This window comes from Onychomys torridus, chromosome 16 (genome assembly GCF_903995425.1).
Source record: "Onychomys torridus chromosome 16, mOncTor1.1, whole genome shotgun sequence".
In the NCBI taxonomy this organism is placed as follows: domain Eukaryota; kingdom Metazoa; phylum Chordata; class Mammalia; order Rodentia; family Cricetidae; genus Onychomys; species Onychomys torridus.
Window position 1 is genome coordinate 15,340,189 of NC_050458.1, and position 21,139 is coordinate 15,361,327.

Genomic DNA, 21,139 nt, shown 5'->3' on the forward strand with positions numbered 1-21,139 from the left:
GATACTAGGTAGCTAGAGACCTAGGGTAAAACCAACCTCTACTGGTTAAAATAAAATAGAATTATTGCTAATGATATTCTGCTATACTCATAGATCAGTGCCTTGCCAGTCATCAAAGATGCTTCCTCTGGTACCAGATGGGAAAAGATGCAGAGAACCTTAGTCATACATTATTGGAGAATCTAAATTGCAAGTCTCCATCAAATCCCCTCTTTTAGAGCTTGGGGAATCCTGAGAAAGAGGAGGCAGAAATTTTGTAAGAGCAAGAAGGGGATAAAGGACACCAGGAGAACATGGCCTTCTGAATCAGCTAAGCAAGGTGCAAATGACCTGAGAGAAACCGATACAGCAAGCACAGTGCCCACACGGGTCTGCACCAGATTCTCTATGTATATACTACAGCTACAGGAATTCTGGCTGTGCGAACAAACAGGTCTCTGACTCTTGTACCTGCTCCTGGCAGTCTTTTCCTCCTGTTGGGTTGCCATGTCCAACTTTGATATGACAGTTTTTGCTTCTTCTTATTATAATTTATTTTGTCATGTTTGGTGATTGTCTCTTAGAAACCTGTTCTTTTCTAATGAGAGCTAGGAAGGCAGTGGATCTAGAGGGGAGGAGATTGTAGATGGGGAGTACCTGGGAGAAGCAGAGGGAGGGGCTATTATAATCAGGATATGTTGTATAAAAAAAGAATCTATTCTCAATAAAGGAAAAATAACCCAAATGAATAAATATTTCAAAGACTGGTGAAAATGGAGGAAGTTGAAGAGCTTCTTTTGAAGCAAAAAAGGAAGGACCATTAGGAACAGTGACAGAGTTAAAAAGTATTTTTAATTCACACAGAAAAGTATGAAAATACTCTTGAATGTTCAATATTATGTACTTAGAATATTATAAATTAGAAGCTACAAAATCTTTTCTCTTTGTTTTTTGTTTTGTTTTGTTTTTTGAGACAGGGTTTCTTTGTGTAGGTTTGCACCTTTCCTACAACTCACTCTGTAGACCAGGCTGGCCTCAAACTAACAGAGATCTGCCTGGCTCTGCCTCCCGAGTGCTGGGATTAAAGGCATGTGCCACCACTGCCCAGCAATGCTACAAAATCTTGACTTCATAAATTACATGTAAACACCATTATAAGTCTAAGAATATGTTATATGTATTTTCTGACATTGTTTTTTTTCAAGTTACAAATCATTTAAAATTATGAGTTTTTCTAAAATAGAAAAACATGTCTACTTTAAATAAAATTTAAAACACTACTTTAACAAGAAAAGAACAAATTACATTTTTAATTGACCCCCTTCAGAACTATAAAATTTCAGGGATGCAAAGGTGGTTCAGCTGCTAAAAGTACAGGCTTCAATTCCCATCATTCATACTGTGGTTCTATCCAAGGTATGTGACACCCTTATATGGTCTTTGCCAAATGGGCATGCATATACAAAATGGGCTTGCACAAACAGACATGTATGTAGGTAAAACATCCATACACATAAAATTTATAAATATATGTTGTATATGTGTGTGCATGCATGTGTATGTATTTCAATTTGTAGAGTCAGAAATGTGAGATTTGTTTGTGCAAAAAGTTGTTTTCTTCAATTATTTAAATAATTTATCTGAAATTAATTTATTTTCCTATTATATAAATACTGAATTTAAAGTGTTTTCTTTTTATAGTACTGCATATTTCTTTGGAGACATACGTCTGACAGAGACCTTTTATAGTATAATTTTACTTTGCTCCAAGTAATGAACACAATAAATGAAGCCTTGAGATAATTAGCTAAAACCCCAAACATCATAACTATTTTAAAGGGTTACATTCAATCTGTATTTATCTGTGGAGAACTAATAATCACTATTATTAGGAAGTCAGACCTACAGAGAAAATTTGATCATTAAATTGGGTACTTTCAAATGAATAGTACTTACTTATTCAATATGAATTTATTATAACAAACCACATGATAAACATTTTCTGTGAAACAAATAAGTCTTCCAATGATATTGTTTACCTCTAATGTTCCACTGAAAGTACACTAACCTTGTCCTAAAGTTTGTAGGGTGAGGATGTCCATCATATAAGGATAAGTAGTCGTATTCCTCTTCTAGTGCAAATGACTGAAAAACAATTTGTATTCTATTTCGTTCTTCTGCTATTATTACCCATGTACAGTTCGCACCATTTGGATATCCATATGGAAAACCAGGGCTTTCTATGGTGCCATTAAGTCCTTTTAAAGTTCCACCACATGTATAAATAAATCCTGCAACAAAAGATAAATAACCATTGTTATAGAAAACGAAACAAAAGCCAGTATATGCATTTTTTAAAAATTCTTGGTTTTCTTTAAGACCAATATTGACAACAAGTTTTAAATGACATTTTCAGAATTGGGTATATTCCATAAATGTCTAACCAACATATATGTGTAACATTTGATGTATAATATAAATAACAAATAATAGGATTTATTAGATAAATAGACAACTTATCAGATTTAATTCCATAACCATAAAGTAGTTGACAAAATCATTCACTATATTTGGTTCATTTTCTATTGTGATCTAACAAATAAAATTTCCAAACATGTCAATTTCCATCAGATTCTTTTCAATCTAATTCTGGGAGAAAGTAAATGATATTGAAAATTAATTATACAATACACAATGGATCTGAGAAACTTAAATCCATCCTTTCTTGGCACAGCACACTTAGAATTATACTCAGATGTACCTTTACTGTGTTTTAGGAAATTTGCTCACTCAATTAGAAAAAAAAAAAAAAAGATTTGTGAAGTAAAGTCTATGTAATGGTTAAAATTTTCATAAGAGCGAGTGGTTAATTTTAGGTGAATCCTAAATGAACTAGACCAGAGTGGGTATTAAACTCGGGGAGACATATATTAAATAAATTAAACCTAGACATTTGGTATCAATGACCTTAATTTTATACTAATTCTGCTGTAAGGTCTAAGTGTACAAGGGCATGTCCCTCAGAGATAATTTGACAGCTTACTGTATTTTTAGCAAACTAATTTGCTTGAATATACTGATAGAGACTTTTTATGAGCACAGCCATGTGCAGAGATTAAGAAGGTGCGGTTACAGACTGGGGGCAGACAGAGGCTAAGATCACATGTTCGCATCCATTCTGTTCCTCACATCACAGCAACAGATTGCACTTGCTTAGTGAGTCAGATTGCCGCACAAGAGCCATTTGCTCCAGATTAGCTGACTGTAATGGGTCTGCTCCTAAGAATGTGTCTCATGGTTGTACAGATACATACAAAACTCTCCTTGATCCTTGTTTAGTTTGGAAGCCTGCCTGTAAAAGGTCTGTACGTAGCCTAGTGCTAGTCTTGTGAAGGGATGAAATCGTTGTTCTACTTTTGTCTTTTTTAAAGCTTACCAAGAATTTACATCAGTTAGAGACTTGAAAAGTCAATTCTTGCCTACATTCATATATTTTTGCTCATTCATCAAAAGTCAAATAGGGCATTTTATGATTTTCAGAAGCAAATAAATAAATAAATATTAAAAGGTCCCTTTCAAATTGCTTCCTGCACTGCAATTACTTTGAAGCCTTAGGTTAATTAGCTATCACCCATTTCTATTAGTTTTCTGCCTGAACAGCTTCCAATTTGGACTTCATAACAAATTGCAACCACAAATCCCTTCAGCTACAATCTGATCTATGGGCTGCTTTATATATTCTAAAGGCCCCTAACCCTGATGATTTCAGACAAAGGGCATATGCCTTAAAATAATACACTCCTTTCGTCTGCTCATTTGTTAAGGGGCTGCTGATTCATACATTGCAATTTTTTTCTTGAGGTAAATGTAAACTGCACCTGTATTTAATGTCCTCCCTTTACCATACTCTTCTTCATTTTCTTTTAATTTACAATAAGCACATTATACATAAGAATAAATTATTTTTCTAAAGTTTAATATTTTGAATAAAAGTATTTTAAAATCAGAATTAGGATTTCAAAAATTACAAATAAAAACTACCCTTCAGTGACCTCTGAGTTCACCCTGTTATTAACTGTTTTATTTTCAATGTACTTTCGTAGGTATGGGAACACCTTTGGGTTTTTCTATACATTTGATATATTTTACTAGATACCTTTTGAAAATAAGCACCTGTCTTATGTTATTTAATGCACGGTGTCAAATCAATTCTCTCTTGATAAGTTCATGTGTCTATTGTCTTTTACTTTACGGATGACTATATACACATCTTCTACTCAGTAGAACAAATCACAAAGGTAAAAGTCACGCTTTTTGGCGTTTTGTTCCTATCTTACCTCTCCAATAATAATAACAGACGTGAGGTGAAGGAAGAGTTTTAGGCACTCACAGCAGTGAAACTATTATAGTACACTGCAACATGTGTAAGGCATAATTCACATGTGCTTATATAGGAAATATCCCACCAATCATAAGGAGTTTCCTATCCAAATGTGTCATGACTCAAAATCGATATCTTAATCTCCAAATGATCAGAAAACTAAATAGGGAACACATGATAAGGTGTTTGTTCATCAGAAGCAGACTAACTAGAAATCAGTGAAACATATAGAAGACTAAACTGGCAATATTTCCCATTACACACATGTATTATTCATATTACAAAGAGCACAGAGAATACATATTTAACTGTTTGAGATTTGTAGCTAATTTAGAAAAATGAATGGATACACTATTTAGAGTAATAAAGCTTATGTTCGCCTTTCTGAAGCACTGCTGTTTGCCTCCCAAGTCAATGTAATAAAATTAATAATATATTAATTTTTACACTTGACCTTTTGTGAAAAAAGTTTTCATAAATATCTTTCTTTGACACATTTATCTAGATATATTGGTAAAGTATCACTGATCATAAATTCTTTTGGCTTAAATACACTTCTTTTTAAAAAATACTGCATATTGGTCTATACTTTTTCACATTATGTTGAATCAATGATGTACTTCTGGAAGAACATTCTGGTTACCATCACTTACAAATATTTTTTCTTATTATCTGCACAGTGATACACCATCCAGAAATACAGCTTCTTCTATATCAAGATGACTAACCTGCCCTAAATTTTAAACAATAAGAAGCAACATGGAAACCTTCCAACCAAATCACCCATTCTTTGTGACTATTCTAGGTAATCTGATACTGTTTCACCTTCACAAAACTCTTAAGAATTCACACACACACACACACACACACACACACACACACACACACACCTCTTGTTTGTTTCCTTTAGGTTTTTGAGTCAGGGTCTTACTCTAAGGCTGAGAATAGCCTATCATTCACCTTGAGTATGAGGTTGGCCTTCAGCTCAAAATCCTCCACCCCATCCCTTATCACTGAGACTATAGTTGTTCAAGTATGTACAGAGTATGTGTGAGAATTATCTGAAAAACATACCACTATAAATCACATTCACAGGATCTCTGAATTGCTAATTTATAGAAATTACTTAGTGTTATTATATATACTTTGCTCTGTACATTTATATTAGGGATTTCTTCTGTCTCTGATTTCAGACCTTTAACCTCAAAAAAATAAGCTTGAACATTTAAGATAGTTAATTTTGTCAAGTTTTAAAAATATTTCAAATTTATAAGCATGGCATTTCAAGCCTTTTAATTTCAAACCTTTTGATAGTAGAGTCAGTTTACCTAATATATTTCAGAAAAAAATCTAGGAGCAACTCAGTTGAAAAGACAACAGTCAACTGCTAGGCGGTGGTGGGGCACACCTGTAATCCCAGCACTCGGGAGGCAGAGCCAGGTAGATCTCTGTGAGTTCAAGGCCAGCCTGGGCTACAGAGTAAGATGTAGGACAGCCTCCAAAGCTACACAGAGAAACTCTGTCTGGAAAAACAAAAGAAAAAAGAAAAAAGAAAAAGAAAAGAAAATACAACAGTCACAAAAATGCAAATAAATCCTAAGCAAATGATATAGTTTTAAAGATTTAGAAAAAAATGTAATAAATTATATCAAGTGCATATTCCCTGGCTGCACAAAGTTATGTAAAATAATAACACAAATTAACTTATAAAAGTCAAGTTTCAGGACCAGTAAGATGGATAAGTGTATCAGGGCACTTGTCTCCAAGTCCAATGACCTGAGTTCGATTCCATAATCCACATGGTGAAAAAACAGAACTCACAGCCACAACACTGTTCTCTAAATGCCAAATATGTTTAGACCCAATTATAATCTGGCACAATCTACCACACACTCATACACAAATCCAAAACAAAGGATTTCTTATTTAAATTTACAATAAGGTTTTAAAAACGTAATTTATCCAAATGGAACCTTTTTTAAATTTCACTTAATTTTTAAGTCAGGTATATTATTGTGAGAAATGTATTGTTATAATTTATTGTTTAATACAAATAAACTCAGAAAAAACACAGATGTTATAGACTTTTCTTTTCAGGAAAATGCATTCTATTTCATAGTAATTTGAAATACCAGAGAAAGGATCATGTTTTTTGATCCACAAAATGTATCAATATCAAATTTTTCATGACTATTATGTATACACAAAGGCTATGAAAAACACTGGTAATATAAAAAAACCTCTTCAAGCTAACAGCAAGGTATGTGGCATTGCAACTCAAGCTACATGTATTCTTGGCTGATGCTTGATGTTCACACATAGCATCTTTGCAGGTATGGTAGCTCTGAAAAACAGTATACTTACTAGAAAGATAAAACAGTTTAGGTCTATAACAAATCCCTCTCATACATAGACTATTCTCACTATTGTACCTGCCTTATACTTGACTGGAAACCTGATTCCCAATATTATTAGGCAAAATAAGCATGACCATAACTTTCTCATCTCAGAAATGACTGTGTGTTTAAAGCTCTATCACTTGACCACAGGCAAAAGACAATATTTTGTAATATACCTGCCTAAGTGACTACATAAGGGAGAATAGCCAAGAATTTGATCAAAACCTAAAGGCAAGATTTGGGAGAAAGATGCTGATTTTGAGACACTCAAAACTCTTGAGGATTGGAGGGTCTGCTGGCTCAAGTGCACACAGAAGAACAGCAGCTGTCTCTGATTTCTCACCCGAGGATTACTTGAGGTCCAGCCCAAGAAATTAGAAGCTAAGATGAACTTCTAAATGTTTTATAATATTGAAAGTATTCCCAAATTCCTATGCAGAACTTCTTGATGTAAGGAGGGAGACACATTGATTCATGACATTCGAAGGAAATATCTAATTTATCCAACACGCATCATGAAGCTAGTTGATCATAAGCTTCATAGCTATTTGTTTGAAGAGACAAACAGCAAATAGTATAACAACAGTAACAACTAGAAAGAGGTAGAGGTACATATCATAATTCAAGGAATCAAGAAATACATTTAGCTTGAACTGTTTCGGGGGCCTCCAGGCAGAGGGATCAGGATCCATCCCTGGTGCATGAGTGGGCATTTTGGAGCCAAGTGCTGATGGTCGAAATCTTGCCAGCCTTGGTGCAGTGGGGAGGGGATTAGATCTGCCTCAACTGAACGTATCTGGTCCTGCTGACTCACCATGGGAGACCTTGCCTTGGAGGAGGTGGGAATGGGGCCTAGGATGGGGAAAAGGCTGCCGGGGGGGAGGAGTGAGAAGAGGAGGATCTGTGGTTGGTATATAAAATGAATAGAACATTTATAATAATAAAAATTTAAAAATGGTATCTATAAGAAGAAATACATCCCAGCATTTACAACTATAAATTTTTGTATAAAAATGATTAATTCTGCTACATCACAGGGTATGAAGTCTCATTGCTAATAAAGCAGCTAATGGCATTTTATAGATGGACAAGATGGTTGTGTGTGTGTGTGTGTGTGTGTGTGTGTGTGTGTGTGTGTGTTGAGGACACAGAATTCAGTAGGTGGGGAAGGTAGGGTGAATCTGAAAGGAGTTGAGAGAAGAGAAGGGAAATTATGATACAAACATGATGAAAACACATTGAAGGAAATTTTCAAAGAGCTAAAAAAAATAAGCAAAAGATATGATTATTTTTATGGCTTGGAGCTATCCAACAGTTGAGGAAGAATTGTAACTTGACAGACATTTGTGAGCATTTGTGTCAAAACGAAACAACAGAAACAAACCGAACAACCACTACCAACAAAAACAATAAAACATGTCCAACAAGCACCTCAATGAAGTAGCTCATGTTAGGAGAAAAGAGAGACTTCAACCCAAAGTAAGATGCAAAAAAAAAAGAAAAAAAATCATGAAGAACAGACACAAACAGAATAGAAACTTAGATATATTATTATTGTTGCTGTTTTCCTTTTTCTCTTTTTTGGGGACCCGTAACCCAGCTCCCAAACAAATTACACATAGAGGCTTATTGTTAATTATAAATGCCCAGCCTTAGCTTGACTTGTTTCTTGCCAGCTTTTCTTAGCTTTAAATTAGTCCATCTACCTTTTGCCTTCGGCTTTTACCTTTCTATGTTTCTGTATACTTTTCATTATTTCTCATTCCGTGGCTTGCTGTGTAAGCTGGGTGGCTGGCCCCTGATGGCTTCCTCCTTCTTCTTTCATTCCCTGATCTCTCCTCTTCTCAGATTTCTCCTTCTACTTATTTTCTCTGCCTGCCAGCCCCTCCGTTCCTTTCTCCTGTCTTGCTATTGCCCATTTAGCTCTTCCTTAGACCAATCACGTTTCTTAAACAGGCACAATAACACAGCTTCACAGAGTTAAACAAACGCAACATAAAAGAATGCAATACAGCTTTGCATAATTAAACAAATGTCCCACAGCATAAACAAATGTAACACAACTTAAAATAATATTCCATATTATATTATGTTTAAAAATTAATGAAATGGCCAGGCGGTGGTGGCACATGCCTTTAGTCCCAGCATTCGGGAGGCAGAGGCAGGAGGCAGATCTCTGTGAGTTCCAGGCCAGCCTGGTCTGCAGAGCAAGATCCAGGAAAATCACAAAGCTACACAGAGAAACCCTGTCTCAGAAAAAAAAAAAAAAAAAAAAAAAGATTTTTAAACCAGGCGGTAGTGGCACACACCTTTAATCCCAGCACTTGGGAGGCAGAGTCAGGTGGATCTCTGTGAGTTCAAGGCCAGCCTGGTCTCTAAAGTGAGTTCCAGGAAAGGTGCAAAGCTACACAGAGAAACCTGTCTCAAAACACCCCCCCCCAAAAAAAAAGAAAGAAAGAAGAATAAAAAGTAATAAATCTCAACAGATAATGTATAGCAAGACTGAATCAGTAATAACATTATTCCAACTAATGAAAACAGGTACATTTATTCTTAAATTTTATAGAAAGTTTCAGAAAGAGATAATAATAGGTAGTCTCAAATTATCCAAAGTATTGGAGTGGATACTACCTTCTAACCATATTACTAGAGTCTAGCATGTTCTGAACATCAAAATCAAACAAGGATACAGCCAAACACCATGAAAATTCAGACCTATATTACTAGTGAACATAGGTACAAAAAAGATCACAAACAAAATAATAACAACTCAACTCAACAAATAAGAGAATATAGATTCTATTAAATGGGATCTATGCTGAAGGTACAAGCATATACAACCATAAAGAAGTCAATAAGAATAATACATCATATCAATGGTATATTCTGATAGTAGTGAAGCTGGAGATTAAAACACACTTCTTAATTATTACACTAAATATATTAAATTGAAAAATGAACACTTATTAATTCCTAAACAAAGAATTAACATTCATATTATAAATATAACCATGTATTCTGATACTCAAACTACCTTTTTGCATATTTAATTAAATATATGGTCATATTCTTAATTGCATCTATACTAAATTGTAAAGTGTATGAAACATCCAGAAGATACTGTAAATGTTTCAATCACTGAACGTCCATTTGTATTTGGTTTCATATTTATTCTTTCATCATTCAGTCTGTCATACTAGGCTGATTTTTATTGCATCTGAAATTATTTCTCAGTATTGGTTTTAATTATTCAAAATATATACTTTTTTGCTTAGTTTGGTGAAACAAAAACAAAAAACAAACAAACAAACAAAAGAAAACCACTCTCTAATATTGTGCCCCTTCATTCTGCTGGACACCTTCATCCAACACAAGCTACTGCTTTAGAATCCTTAGTGCCAGCTTCTCTGTATTAAAGTATATGTAGACTATTGTATGTAAACTATTCCATTCAACATCTTCAGTTAACCTTATTTTAGTGCTATAAAGAATCATATAAAAATTAAATTATAATAATCAGCTGAAATATTCCTTCAAAAAGTAATTTTGAGACACAAAATTTTAGGTTTAAGACACAATCATTCACTAAGTCTGAGGTGCTAAACTGACTAATTATTTTTAATTAAAACATTCCTCTTTTCTTTAAATGGAATATTTGCTCGTGTGTACCTTCTTATCACCTTTAATGTTGTAATTTAAGCTTTGTGTATGCATAAAGCTGGGTAAGTGCCTATCAGATAGAGAGTTCTATGAAACAGCCTTTCTGAGACTTCCAGGGTGGATACACTTATCTTTAACAATTCTTGTGTGGACCAGCAATGACTCCTGTGAAGCTCATAGAATTCCAGAAAAGGTAGCTATAATTTAATCTTCTAAAAGTATAACAGTTTTGATTACCTGGCTTTGAATCTTTCTTCTATGTTTTAACTTATTCCAGCTACAGAATATTTACAACATCTATAAAAATGTCAGTATTTGAGTTTCTAAGTGATATTGGCCAATTTTATATGCTCAAGGTGTAAGAGCTTGTGGTAAAGAACTGTATTTGCATATAGCATTCACAATGCCTGAATAGTTATGCAAATTTAAAACGGCATACCACTCCAAGTTGAAAAATATCTATATGGTGGGTATTGCTTTTACAACTTAAATATTTTTATCTTTTTCCCTATTTCTGCTGTCCTGAGATGCTGGCCCATGAAAATATCTTTCAGATATGGCTTATTAGTATGCTAAGATTCCATGTAAGTTCTGTCACTATAAGATAGAGCCAGAGATTTAAAAATGAAGAAGAAATCAAATATCCAAAGTAGAGAGAGATCATTGTGCTTAAAAGTGACCATGAATATGACTCATTATGTTTAATGTGTAAGCTTACGGTAAAATTCTAAAACTATGCAGAAGTCCTGAGAATGCAGGACCATCTCCTTGTAAAGAAGACCTCTACATGTTGTCCTGAATGTAAACCACCCACCTCATCTCTGCACACTTTGGTTATTCAAGGCAAATGTGTTGTTTCATGTTAAATTTATTTGTCCTTAATTAAAGAAGACAAAGCCCTCACTTTCAGAGTTGATTCTGTTCACTCAAGCGTTTACAAATAATGATTCATTCAATCTTCTCAGTACCCCTGTGAGGTGTACCCTCTAATCTCAATTTTCAGTTGAAGTAACAGACACAGGAAGAAAGAATAATTAGAAGTAATGGAGTTGGTAAGTACCAACTAACAGAGCAGGGATCAAGGGAGCCCAGCTCATGCCTTTCCAAGAGTTCTTGTGGGGAGGAAAGAGGAATGAGGAAGTATTAGATGGAAAGATAAAAAATAAACATAAGAAAAACAGAGACATAGGATGGCTTCTGGAGGGCCCTGGGTCAATTCCCAGTCACCTCCGAGGTACAATTCCAAGTGGCAAGGCAAAGGACCTCCCCCTTTCAAGATTAAAGCACAAATACAGCCAAGAGTGGACCCTTCAAAACACCTTGTAAGCTTGCCCAGGACCAAATCATCTTATTATGCTGCCCTGCTGGGTAAAGCAAGCTCAGATTCTCTGACCTTGATTCAGGCCTTGCTAGGGAGCCCCTGCAAGCTCCCACAAGGGATTTGAACACACACATACACTCTTGCATTTAATTTTATGTGGTTGCAGTTTTTCATACACTAAGGTCTACTTCCAGCAGTTTTTCACTGTTGTTTAAGGATTCCCTTCCCTCAATCCCTTCACTTCTCAGCCATAGCATACAATAGATTTGAAAACAAATTCCACAGAGGTAGTTCAGAGGTCAGTTAAAACTGGTATACCCAAAACAATAATAATAATAAAATAATAATAATATAAATAAATAAAACCTGGTGTACCAACAAGCTCATTTGGATCTTTTAACTAATTAATTTATTTTTATTTTTCATTTTCAAAACGGAGACTCATTATGTAGCTCTGGCTGTCCTGGAACTCGCTGTCTAGACCAGGCTGGACTCAAACCACAGAGATCTGCCTGTCTCTGCCTCCCAAGCTCCCAAGTGCTGGAACTGAAAGTGTGTGCCACCATTCCCAGCTGCTTCTTTGAATTTTACATCATATTTTAAAGAAATTTTTTCCTCTTATTGTGATATAACTTGATAACAATTTTCAAAATAATAGAATGTTAAAAATGGATATTCTATATCATGACTAATCCAACTGATAAGATAGGGTAGTATTTTACTTTATTCTGTGACTTCCATATTTTCACCTTTCCTATTGTAAAAAGCTTATTTGATTTTATCAGTCTAAACATTTCTTAATATCATGTGTGTGCATGTGTATGTGAGTATATGTCGGTATGTATGTCAGTCTGTCTGTCTGTCTTTGTAGATTAGAGTCCATCCTCTGCTGGCTACTTCAATAGCTCTTTGATTAAATTTTGAAACAGTGTCTCATTGAATTTGGATCTTGTCAATTTGGCAAATCTGAATGGCCAATGGCATTCAGAGAGCCTTCTGCATCTGCCTCCACAGGACTGGGGATACATTTATTCATATCTACCCAGCCTTCATTTGGGGGCTGTGGATTGAATTTAAGTCCTTGCTTGTGCAGTGAATACTTTATCAACTGAGCCTCTCCCCATTCTTTTTTACATCCTATTTTAAATCAAATATTAAAGTGTTAAATAGTCTAAGAGGAGTATATTAGAAAATCACCACAATGTAGCAAGTTATACAATGATTTAGAATGATAGGGAAGTTCATATTGATGTTCTATGTTCAAGCTTGTTGTTTCGGGCACATAGACAAATACTTTTACCTATATCCTTATAGGCAGCATAAAACTGTGGGTGACTAGAAGAAAAACTGATGGGTGTTATCGTTCTGCATGCTGTGAATATATGTTGCTCTGATTGGTTGATAAATAAAGCTGTTTGGCCAATGGTGAGGAAGAATAGTGATAGGTGGGACATTCTAACTAGAGAGGAGGAAGGAGAAAGGAAGAACAGAGGAGACGCTATCAGACTCCCCCATGGGAAGCAAGATGTAAAGCTATCAGTAAGCCACGAACCATGTGGCAAAGTATAGATGTATAGAAATGGGTTAATTTAAGATGTAAGAGCTAGCTAGTGAGAAGCCTGAGCCATGAGACCATACAGTTAATAATTAATATAAGCCTCTGTGTGTTCATTTGGGTTTGAGCATCTGTGGGACCATTGGGGCCATGGGAGCCACTTTGGACCAGGAAAACTTCAGCTACAAAAACAAACAAACAAAAAAAAAAAACAAAACAAAAAAACCACTAAAATTTTGTGGTCTCTGACACTTAACTTGCCTTCCTTTGCTTCTAAATGACAAAATACTCCTCAGGTAATGGACTTCATCTGAATTGCTGTTTTTGGGGTTATCCTAATTCAATCACCCTTCCCCAGACACTTTCAAAAATCTATAGTAAGAGGAAAACTGTCTGCCAAGCTTTATTTAAAGAAGTAAACCTTTGAAAGGCAGCACTGGTCTGGAAAAAAGCAAAGAAAAATATTTCTATATCAGCTAAGAAGTTAAAAGCCTTTCATGGCTGTATTGAAACTTATCTGTCTTTTGACACTCATTCTCCTTACTACAGCAGCAATAATGTGATTTTTTTCCCTCTGTATTGTTGCTCTGTACATCTTAACCTAGTGCTAATAATAACTGTTGTGGTTATTATCTCCTTCCACACCTCTGTGGCTCTTGCCTTGGGCCTGGAGTTACCATTTACTTGAGAAAAAACAGTATATTGAAAGATTTGTAAGGTGAAAAATAATCAAAGTTTTTGTAGTTCTGGAAAGTGCAGGTTAGAATCTTTTGGCACATTGGAAAACAAATCACAAAGACGTCTAAACTCCCTTGCATGCTTTCTTTCTTGCAGAGTTTGGAAAGCAAGAGTATGATTGACAGCTCTGATGACATTATCACTTGGGGGACACAATTCTGTAGGTGATGTTATGCAGGGAAACAGAGGGCCCAGAAGATAAATTGTCATTGAATGGGTTTTCATACCACTGATGGTGTAATTTAGTTTAACTGTAGTGACAGTCCAGCATGAACCTGCTGACAGATGGCTGCTGGCAAAAGATATGGTTGAGACTTACTGTCAAGATACACGCTTTCATGTTAACTGAACAACATTTTTAAAAGAGCATTTCAAAGGATGATGAAAATAAAGAGAAATGATATTTAACACTCATAGTGTATGAAGCACCTCTAAGTGCTTCTAGCATGATAGCTGCTGGCAGAAGGGAGATAACTTAATGGCCTAGGGGTGACTACCTCCAAGAAAGAACCAAGTCTTTAAAATGGAGTTTTAGTTACTGTTTTGCTGGCGTTTTCTATGTCTAAAGATTCTCAGACAAAAGAGCAAAGGTTGTCAGATAAGTGGAAGTGAGAAGCACAGTCGCCTCGGCCGCTTAAACAGAAAATAGAAGAAAAAATGGCGTAATTTTCATAGGCCATGACCCAGATGTGCATGCTGCAAACCGGATAGCTCCATTGGGATCTTGAATTATCTTCATGAGTCTGAAGGTGATTACTAAACTATGCACATGAGAATTTTCTTCTAAATATTTTAATGTGCACCATAGAATGCTAAGGTACATACTATTGTTACCCTCATTTTATAGAAACTAGACTGTAAGCACAGGTCTTTATATATCTCATTCTAGTACAGATTCATGTAAGAGAAGTATGACCATGTACCAGAGACACCAAACTCCAAATCTTACAGAGAAACATTTAGTTCAGTTTATTGGACAAAAAAATCATTCTCATGGCAAATTGTTTCTTTACTAGAATGTAAAGCTTTGGTAATGAGCAATAATAAATAGAAGTATATAGATTATTTAAAAATAATAAGAAATCTAGAGATTAAGAAAGTGCAGGTAAAGCATTGGAAGAAAGAGTATCTGTATACAGATTTTTTTTCATATTATTTTAAAATGTTTCTTTTTGAATACACAAAATATCTTATTAACCTGAGAGAAATAGCATTTGCCTGTTATTAAGCATAATTTGTTGTTTGGAATTTTTTCTTTTAATTGTTTTATTTTACCAGAGCATAAATACATTAAATCCACTTTCCTACCTCCTTCAGTTTTAGCCTTCAAGTATCATACACAATTTTCTATGGCTTTATTAATGAAAGTGCATTCATGTTAAAGCACCATTACACCATATGCAATAATATGACATTCATTTAATTCTGCCTCTATAAATTAGGTATTTCTCAATTAAGTTTTCAATATATTCTTGCAGTCTTGGTCCTGGATACAAGTAAAGATTTGCTAGACTACATTGGGTCTGTTTTTCATTTTTCTGTACATATAGAGTCACAATATTCAGTGCCTCCATGTGTCATGCTGTTTATTAAAAAGTTTACAGGAGCACCAGACACATATCTCAATTGGTAGTGCTCTCTATATACTGCATTCTCTAAGTCCCACACCTAAAAATCTCTGCCATGGAAAGGGTTCTTTATAGCTTTACAATGTGATGATTCTTTATCTTTCATCATTTTAAAACCTACTCCAAGTACAAATTTCTAACATTAACCAGAGCATGTGCTGAATAAATAGTATTTAAGTTTGACTTTGTGAAGTATTATACTCATTATTCCACATTGGATGCATATAGAATGAATGTCTTGCCACAAATGAATTACTAGCTCATGAAATTTTATTGTCACTGTTAGAAAAAAAGAACATACAATAAATAGCACAGATGCTGAATACTTTTAGAGGTACATATATCATGCTGATGCAAGGACTTTCAAAATAATAACTTGAAAAATAGAAAAAAGAATTTCTAGAATTTTGATAGACTTAAATATGTATTCCAATAAATAGCCTATTTTAAAATCATGTACATGATTTCACATGACATTAAATTCATTTTTTCTTGAAAACAGTTACTCTTTAGAGTAAATAGAAAATCTGCATTTAGACATAATCTTAAAATGGGTTACATCCCATAATATAAAATAGGGTTTTCTCCCAATATTTCATCTCATGTCTTTGTACTCGTGGTATTCTTGCCAGGAAATGGTGAAATCTATTTATCCTTCTTCAATCTGGGCAGCATGTTCTATTCCCTATAATAAAGTGGAAGTATTGCGTTGTAAGCCAATTCTTTTGCCTGGCTCATGAGAAGACAAGGAGTTAGAAGCTTCAAGTTAGGAGCCTGGAGCACCAGGAGAGATGCTTAACCTCCTGTCAAGAAAACAACAGCTAAGCACAACCACTACTGCACCTATGCAAGATGAAAAAGTGAATTAAACCGTTTCCAGTGTTGCAGTTCCAGCTGGGGCCCCAGGTTAAAGTCAGTCTCATAGTTGATGACAAACAGCATTTAGAGGGAGAAAAATCCACCCAGCTCAGCAAAAACAGCCTGGATAATGCTGTAAATTTACATGTCACTGTTTATGTATTTATTTTATTTTTAAGATTATAATATAATTACATCATTTCCCCTTTCTTTTTCTTCCTCCACCCCCTCTTAATATAACCTTCCTTGTTTTCTTTTATCACTAATTGTTGTTGTTGTGTGTGTGTGTGTGCGTGTGCGTGTGCGTGTGCGTGTGTGTGTGTGTGTGTGTGTGTATTTAGGAAAATATAAAATGTGCTGTCTACATAATGTTACCTATATTTCTGTTTTCAGGGCTGACCATATATTATTGAATAATCAGTTAGTGTGGTCTTCCCGGGGGACAGCTATTTCCCCTGCTCTAGCATTCCTTGGTTGTCTGTAGTTCTTTGTCTAGGGTTGAGACTTGGAGGGAGTGGAAAGTTTGTAAGAATCAGACAACACTGGGCTTACTATGTGTGAGATTGTGCATCCTAGGGGATGTCAGAAACTTCACCCTTAAAGTCTTAGCAACATGATTACCTAAATATATCATTCATTTAATTCACTAATGTTTGGAGGTGATTTTCTACAAAACACTTGGTAACTGAAGCAGAGCAGAAGGAGGTTAAAAAAAAATTGAACCTAAAGAATCAACTTGAAGATCTGGTCAGAGATTCCAGATTGGAAAATAGATATATTTCTTCAAAGCAATATCCAATGAGATTTGTAGTTTATGAAAACTACCCCTGTAAACTAGGAAAAGTTCTGTTCAGAAATCAAATAATTACTGATCAAAAAGACTCAGATAACTTACATTCAGTGAAAAATGAAATCTGAACATACCAAGTATTCAAATCAAGTTATTTAAAATTTTCCACTTCTTTACTAACTTACTAGAAAGGTAGACATTTTTTTGGAATCGTCTAATTCCTCCTAATGTCACTCATTGGGGGTGTTTGTTCTTTATTAATTTATGATATCTAGTTTGTAGGTTCCTAAAAGAAAGATGGAACTATGTGCATGACTGACATTTTTCTGTGGATTTCCATTGTCAGAATAATATATGCATGTATACTATATGGATTTCCTGACTTACATCTTCTTCCTCATCCAGAATTCATGCCACCTGTCTCCTTCAAGTTCAGATCCCTGTCATGCTGAAGCTGAACACCTCACACAAGATATTCCTCTCCTTCACAACCTTTCTTTCCTTAGTTTTTCGTTCTATGTATTTTTAAAACAGCAAAGTGATTCCAGTTACATTTGACTTAAGCTTTTTCTGTACTCAGTTCTGAACCATTTACTCTGCCTTTAAGTTATATTAACATTAGAAAAATATATACACACATTGCAGTACTCACCACACTCCATTAGAGTGCTTTCTATGTGCTAGAAGGGATCTTTTAGTTTCTTACCTTCTACAGAGCTTAGAGAAAAAAAATACTAGAAACATGTAGTGTTTCTTGTATGAGTGAATATCAGATGGAAAGGAAAATGATGGGACACTGTTTTATGAAGTTTGAAGTGCTTTGCAAATATTATTATGCTGATTCTTCTCTAGTGGGTTGTAAAAATTCTTATAACAGTAGAGTTAAAGCCAAAGCAGTTAAGTGAATATACCTGAGGAAACGGGGGGGGAGCTTACTTTTAATAATAGTAGAAGCTTTTCTTTGCTCACTAAATAAACATAGAAATTATTTTATAGTGTCAATTGTAGACCATAGAGAGTAATAGTTATTTACAATTTAATCATGAGTTTTAAAAATGATTTATGAAAAACTGATAGAGTGAAAAGAAATTAAACTTATTGAATAAAATTTGACTTTCATTTAAATTAATCAGTAAAACTTACCATCAAAATAAAAGAAACATGTTTCTGTGAATCTTTATTTAAACTCCAGACATACAAAGTATTTTGTAGAAGCTATGTATAAAGAAGTTTAATTATTAGAAAACCTTAGGAGGTTATCATTTCCCTTGTAAAAGTAGAAATTTAAATTCATTCATGTTGACATAGGTAATATCTAAGAGAATGACTGTCATGCTTTAGGTTTAAGCTCCAACATTTTTGTTACTGTAGAAAATGAAAAATGGAAGGAAATTCTATAAATCCTGAACATGGAGATTTGCTCACATTTCCCCCCACTATCTGACTGAAGCAGCTTAAGGAAGAAAGGGTTTATTCCAGCTACCAGTCTGGGTTCCAGTCTATCATAGTGAGGAAGTCAAGGCAGCAAGATGTTGAGAAAGGTCCTTATCCAACATTCTTTTTCAGAAAGAGCCAAGATGCATGCATGCTGGCTGCTCTGTGTGTCTACTCCTCTCTCATACAGACCAGATTATCCTGCCTAGGTAATGGTGCCACCCCCAGTGGGCAGATCTTTCTACCTAATTTAAGATAGTCAGTGAAACACCAACAGATATGTGATAAGCCCTTTCCCAGGTGAGTCTAGAATTTGTCAATTTGACAGCACTAGCCATTATGACAAATGGTCTGTTCAGGAGACAATTACTAATTCCCAAATTTCTTTACTGGCTTTTATTATTATTAAAGCAAACTCAAACCTGTTTTTCTGCACATTGAATTTAGTTATAATTCCCATGAATGTTACTGCTTTAAAATGTCATTATTGAGAAATATTCTGTTCCTAACGTACTTCATGGTTACTGCTTGCCATTAAATGGAGACCCATTAAATAGAGACCCATTTGGGTTCTGTTTGTAACCTTAGAAAACATTTAATTCACATATGAAATTATTGTAAGGATATTCAGAATCGTTAGTCTACATCATAGTACATCCTAAGTTTAAGCATTAATACCCTCTAGTGACATGGTAAAAGCACAAAGGAATGAATAAAGAAGGTCAAGTTAAGATAAAGCATAAGCTGGAATTATTCTCTCACCATCTAAATAAAACCTAAAGGGATGCTGCCTGGCCTAGGCATGGCAAACATGCCTCTGGCCGGCCTTGCCCTTCTGTGAATTCCCTCTGCCTTGATAAAAATCAATAGATTACATTCCTAAAGAGAGCCACAAAGGTCTATTCCCTTATTTGGCCACTTCTTCCTCCTGAGGCTGACTACCAAGTTCTAGCTATCAGAATATTGAAGTTCAACAATCAAAAGCCCCCTTTGGTTCACCTAATTAACATACTCAATTAAAACTAAATACCTCATCCTAACTAGGGTTTCCCATTTTACCTTTGTAAACTGCCATTTTCATATGTGCCATGTTTGTCTTCTCTATCCAGAGGCAGTCTGTTGCCTGCCCCACCTTTCCCCTACAAATATCCCTTCCCCCTCTCCCTTATTCCCGTCCTCTTCTCCCTCATTCCCTATCTTCAGCATTTGTCTCTTATTCCATGCTGTCTGTTCCGCTAGGGCAAAGACAATCTCCTTTTTGCTGAGAACTTGGCCATGGGGATCTTGAGATGATACATTTCCTTTCACAAAGACACTGTACCAAGTGCAATGAAGTGGATCACTTTCCTAGTTATTTATGTAAATTAGCTTATAAAGGTTTTCCTGAGAGACATATAAATTATATGAAAAATATGTGTATGAGAAGGAGACAATGAAAGTGCTAGAAGGCATAGACAATTTAAATACCATAAGAACACCAAAGCTTGCTTGTAAAGAAGAAATAGTAGTGCTAATCTTCAGTAGGAAGTGAAGTCAATCTGTTAGTACACGGAAGATATAGAAAGACCCATATCTAATAGACCAACAGCTAATCTTGTATTTGTATTGAATTTTTAGTTCAATGGAAGCCATGAAATAATTTACCATTTGTTTTGTGAAATACATGGTAGACATGTGTAGAGGAGTGCTAGGCATCAATTTGTGGTTTGAAAAGTTGAAATTAATGACTAGGTTTGGAAAAAACAGGAAAAGGTAAAATACTGGAAGGAAGGTATATATTTAACAGTTTTCTCAAAAATAAAATATTCCTCTCTGGGGTGAGACTCATGGAGTGAACCAAGCTTACAGGATTTAGTAAGTCAACAACCATGTGGTGTACTAGGGGTAGAATGGGAAGACAAGTCAGACATACTTCTGAAATAAGATGGTGTTGAGTGTAAGAGGATAACAAAGAGAGAGTCACTTGTGGAGGGAAAATGAAAGAATGTTGCCTGGAGGAAAAGGCGCTTGCATATATGAATCCAAGTGGCCTATGCATAATTTTGAAACAATTTTGCATATGAATGTTGGGAACAAGAAGCTGTAGGGAGAACGGTGGATAAAAGATTTTTGTACTAAATTCTCTGCTAACAAGACCAATTTGTAGTTGAGCTGTTTATATCCCTTTGACTATAAAGAGCAGTAATTATATACAACACTGAAACACTAAATTATTCAATTGCCTCAAATTTGTTAACCTCACATTCTTTTCCCCATGTGCCTGTTTTAGGTCCATCCTCTGCATCAAGACATTTTTAGATTTGTTTGAAATCTGGCCTTATTTTATTCCAAGTGAGTTTATCCAAAACAACTTTTACTTTATTCTAAGAAATGTTTTGTTATTGTAGTTCTTTTGT

General features: G+C 34.9%; 1 protein-coding gene across 3 annotated transcripts in view; it reads right to left on the bottom strand.

The window, feature by feature from the left end:
* Window positions 1-21,139, bottom strand: part of Csmd3 (CUB and Sushi multiple domains 3) — a 1,137,155-nt gene that overhangs the window by 1,009,459 nt on the left and 106,557 nt on the right. For all 3 annotated transcript variants that reach the window (XM_036207646.1, XM_036207645.1, XM_036207647.1), the window contains exon 2: window positions 2,048-2,270. In XM_036207646.1, coding sequence (XP_036063539.1) covers window positions 2,048-2,270 — 223 coding nt within the window. The remainder of the gene's footprint in view (window positions 1-2,047; window positions 2,271-21,139) is intronic.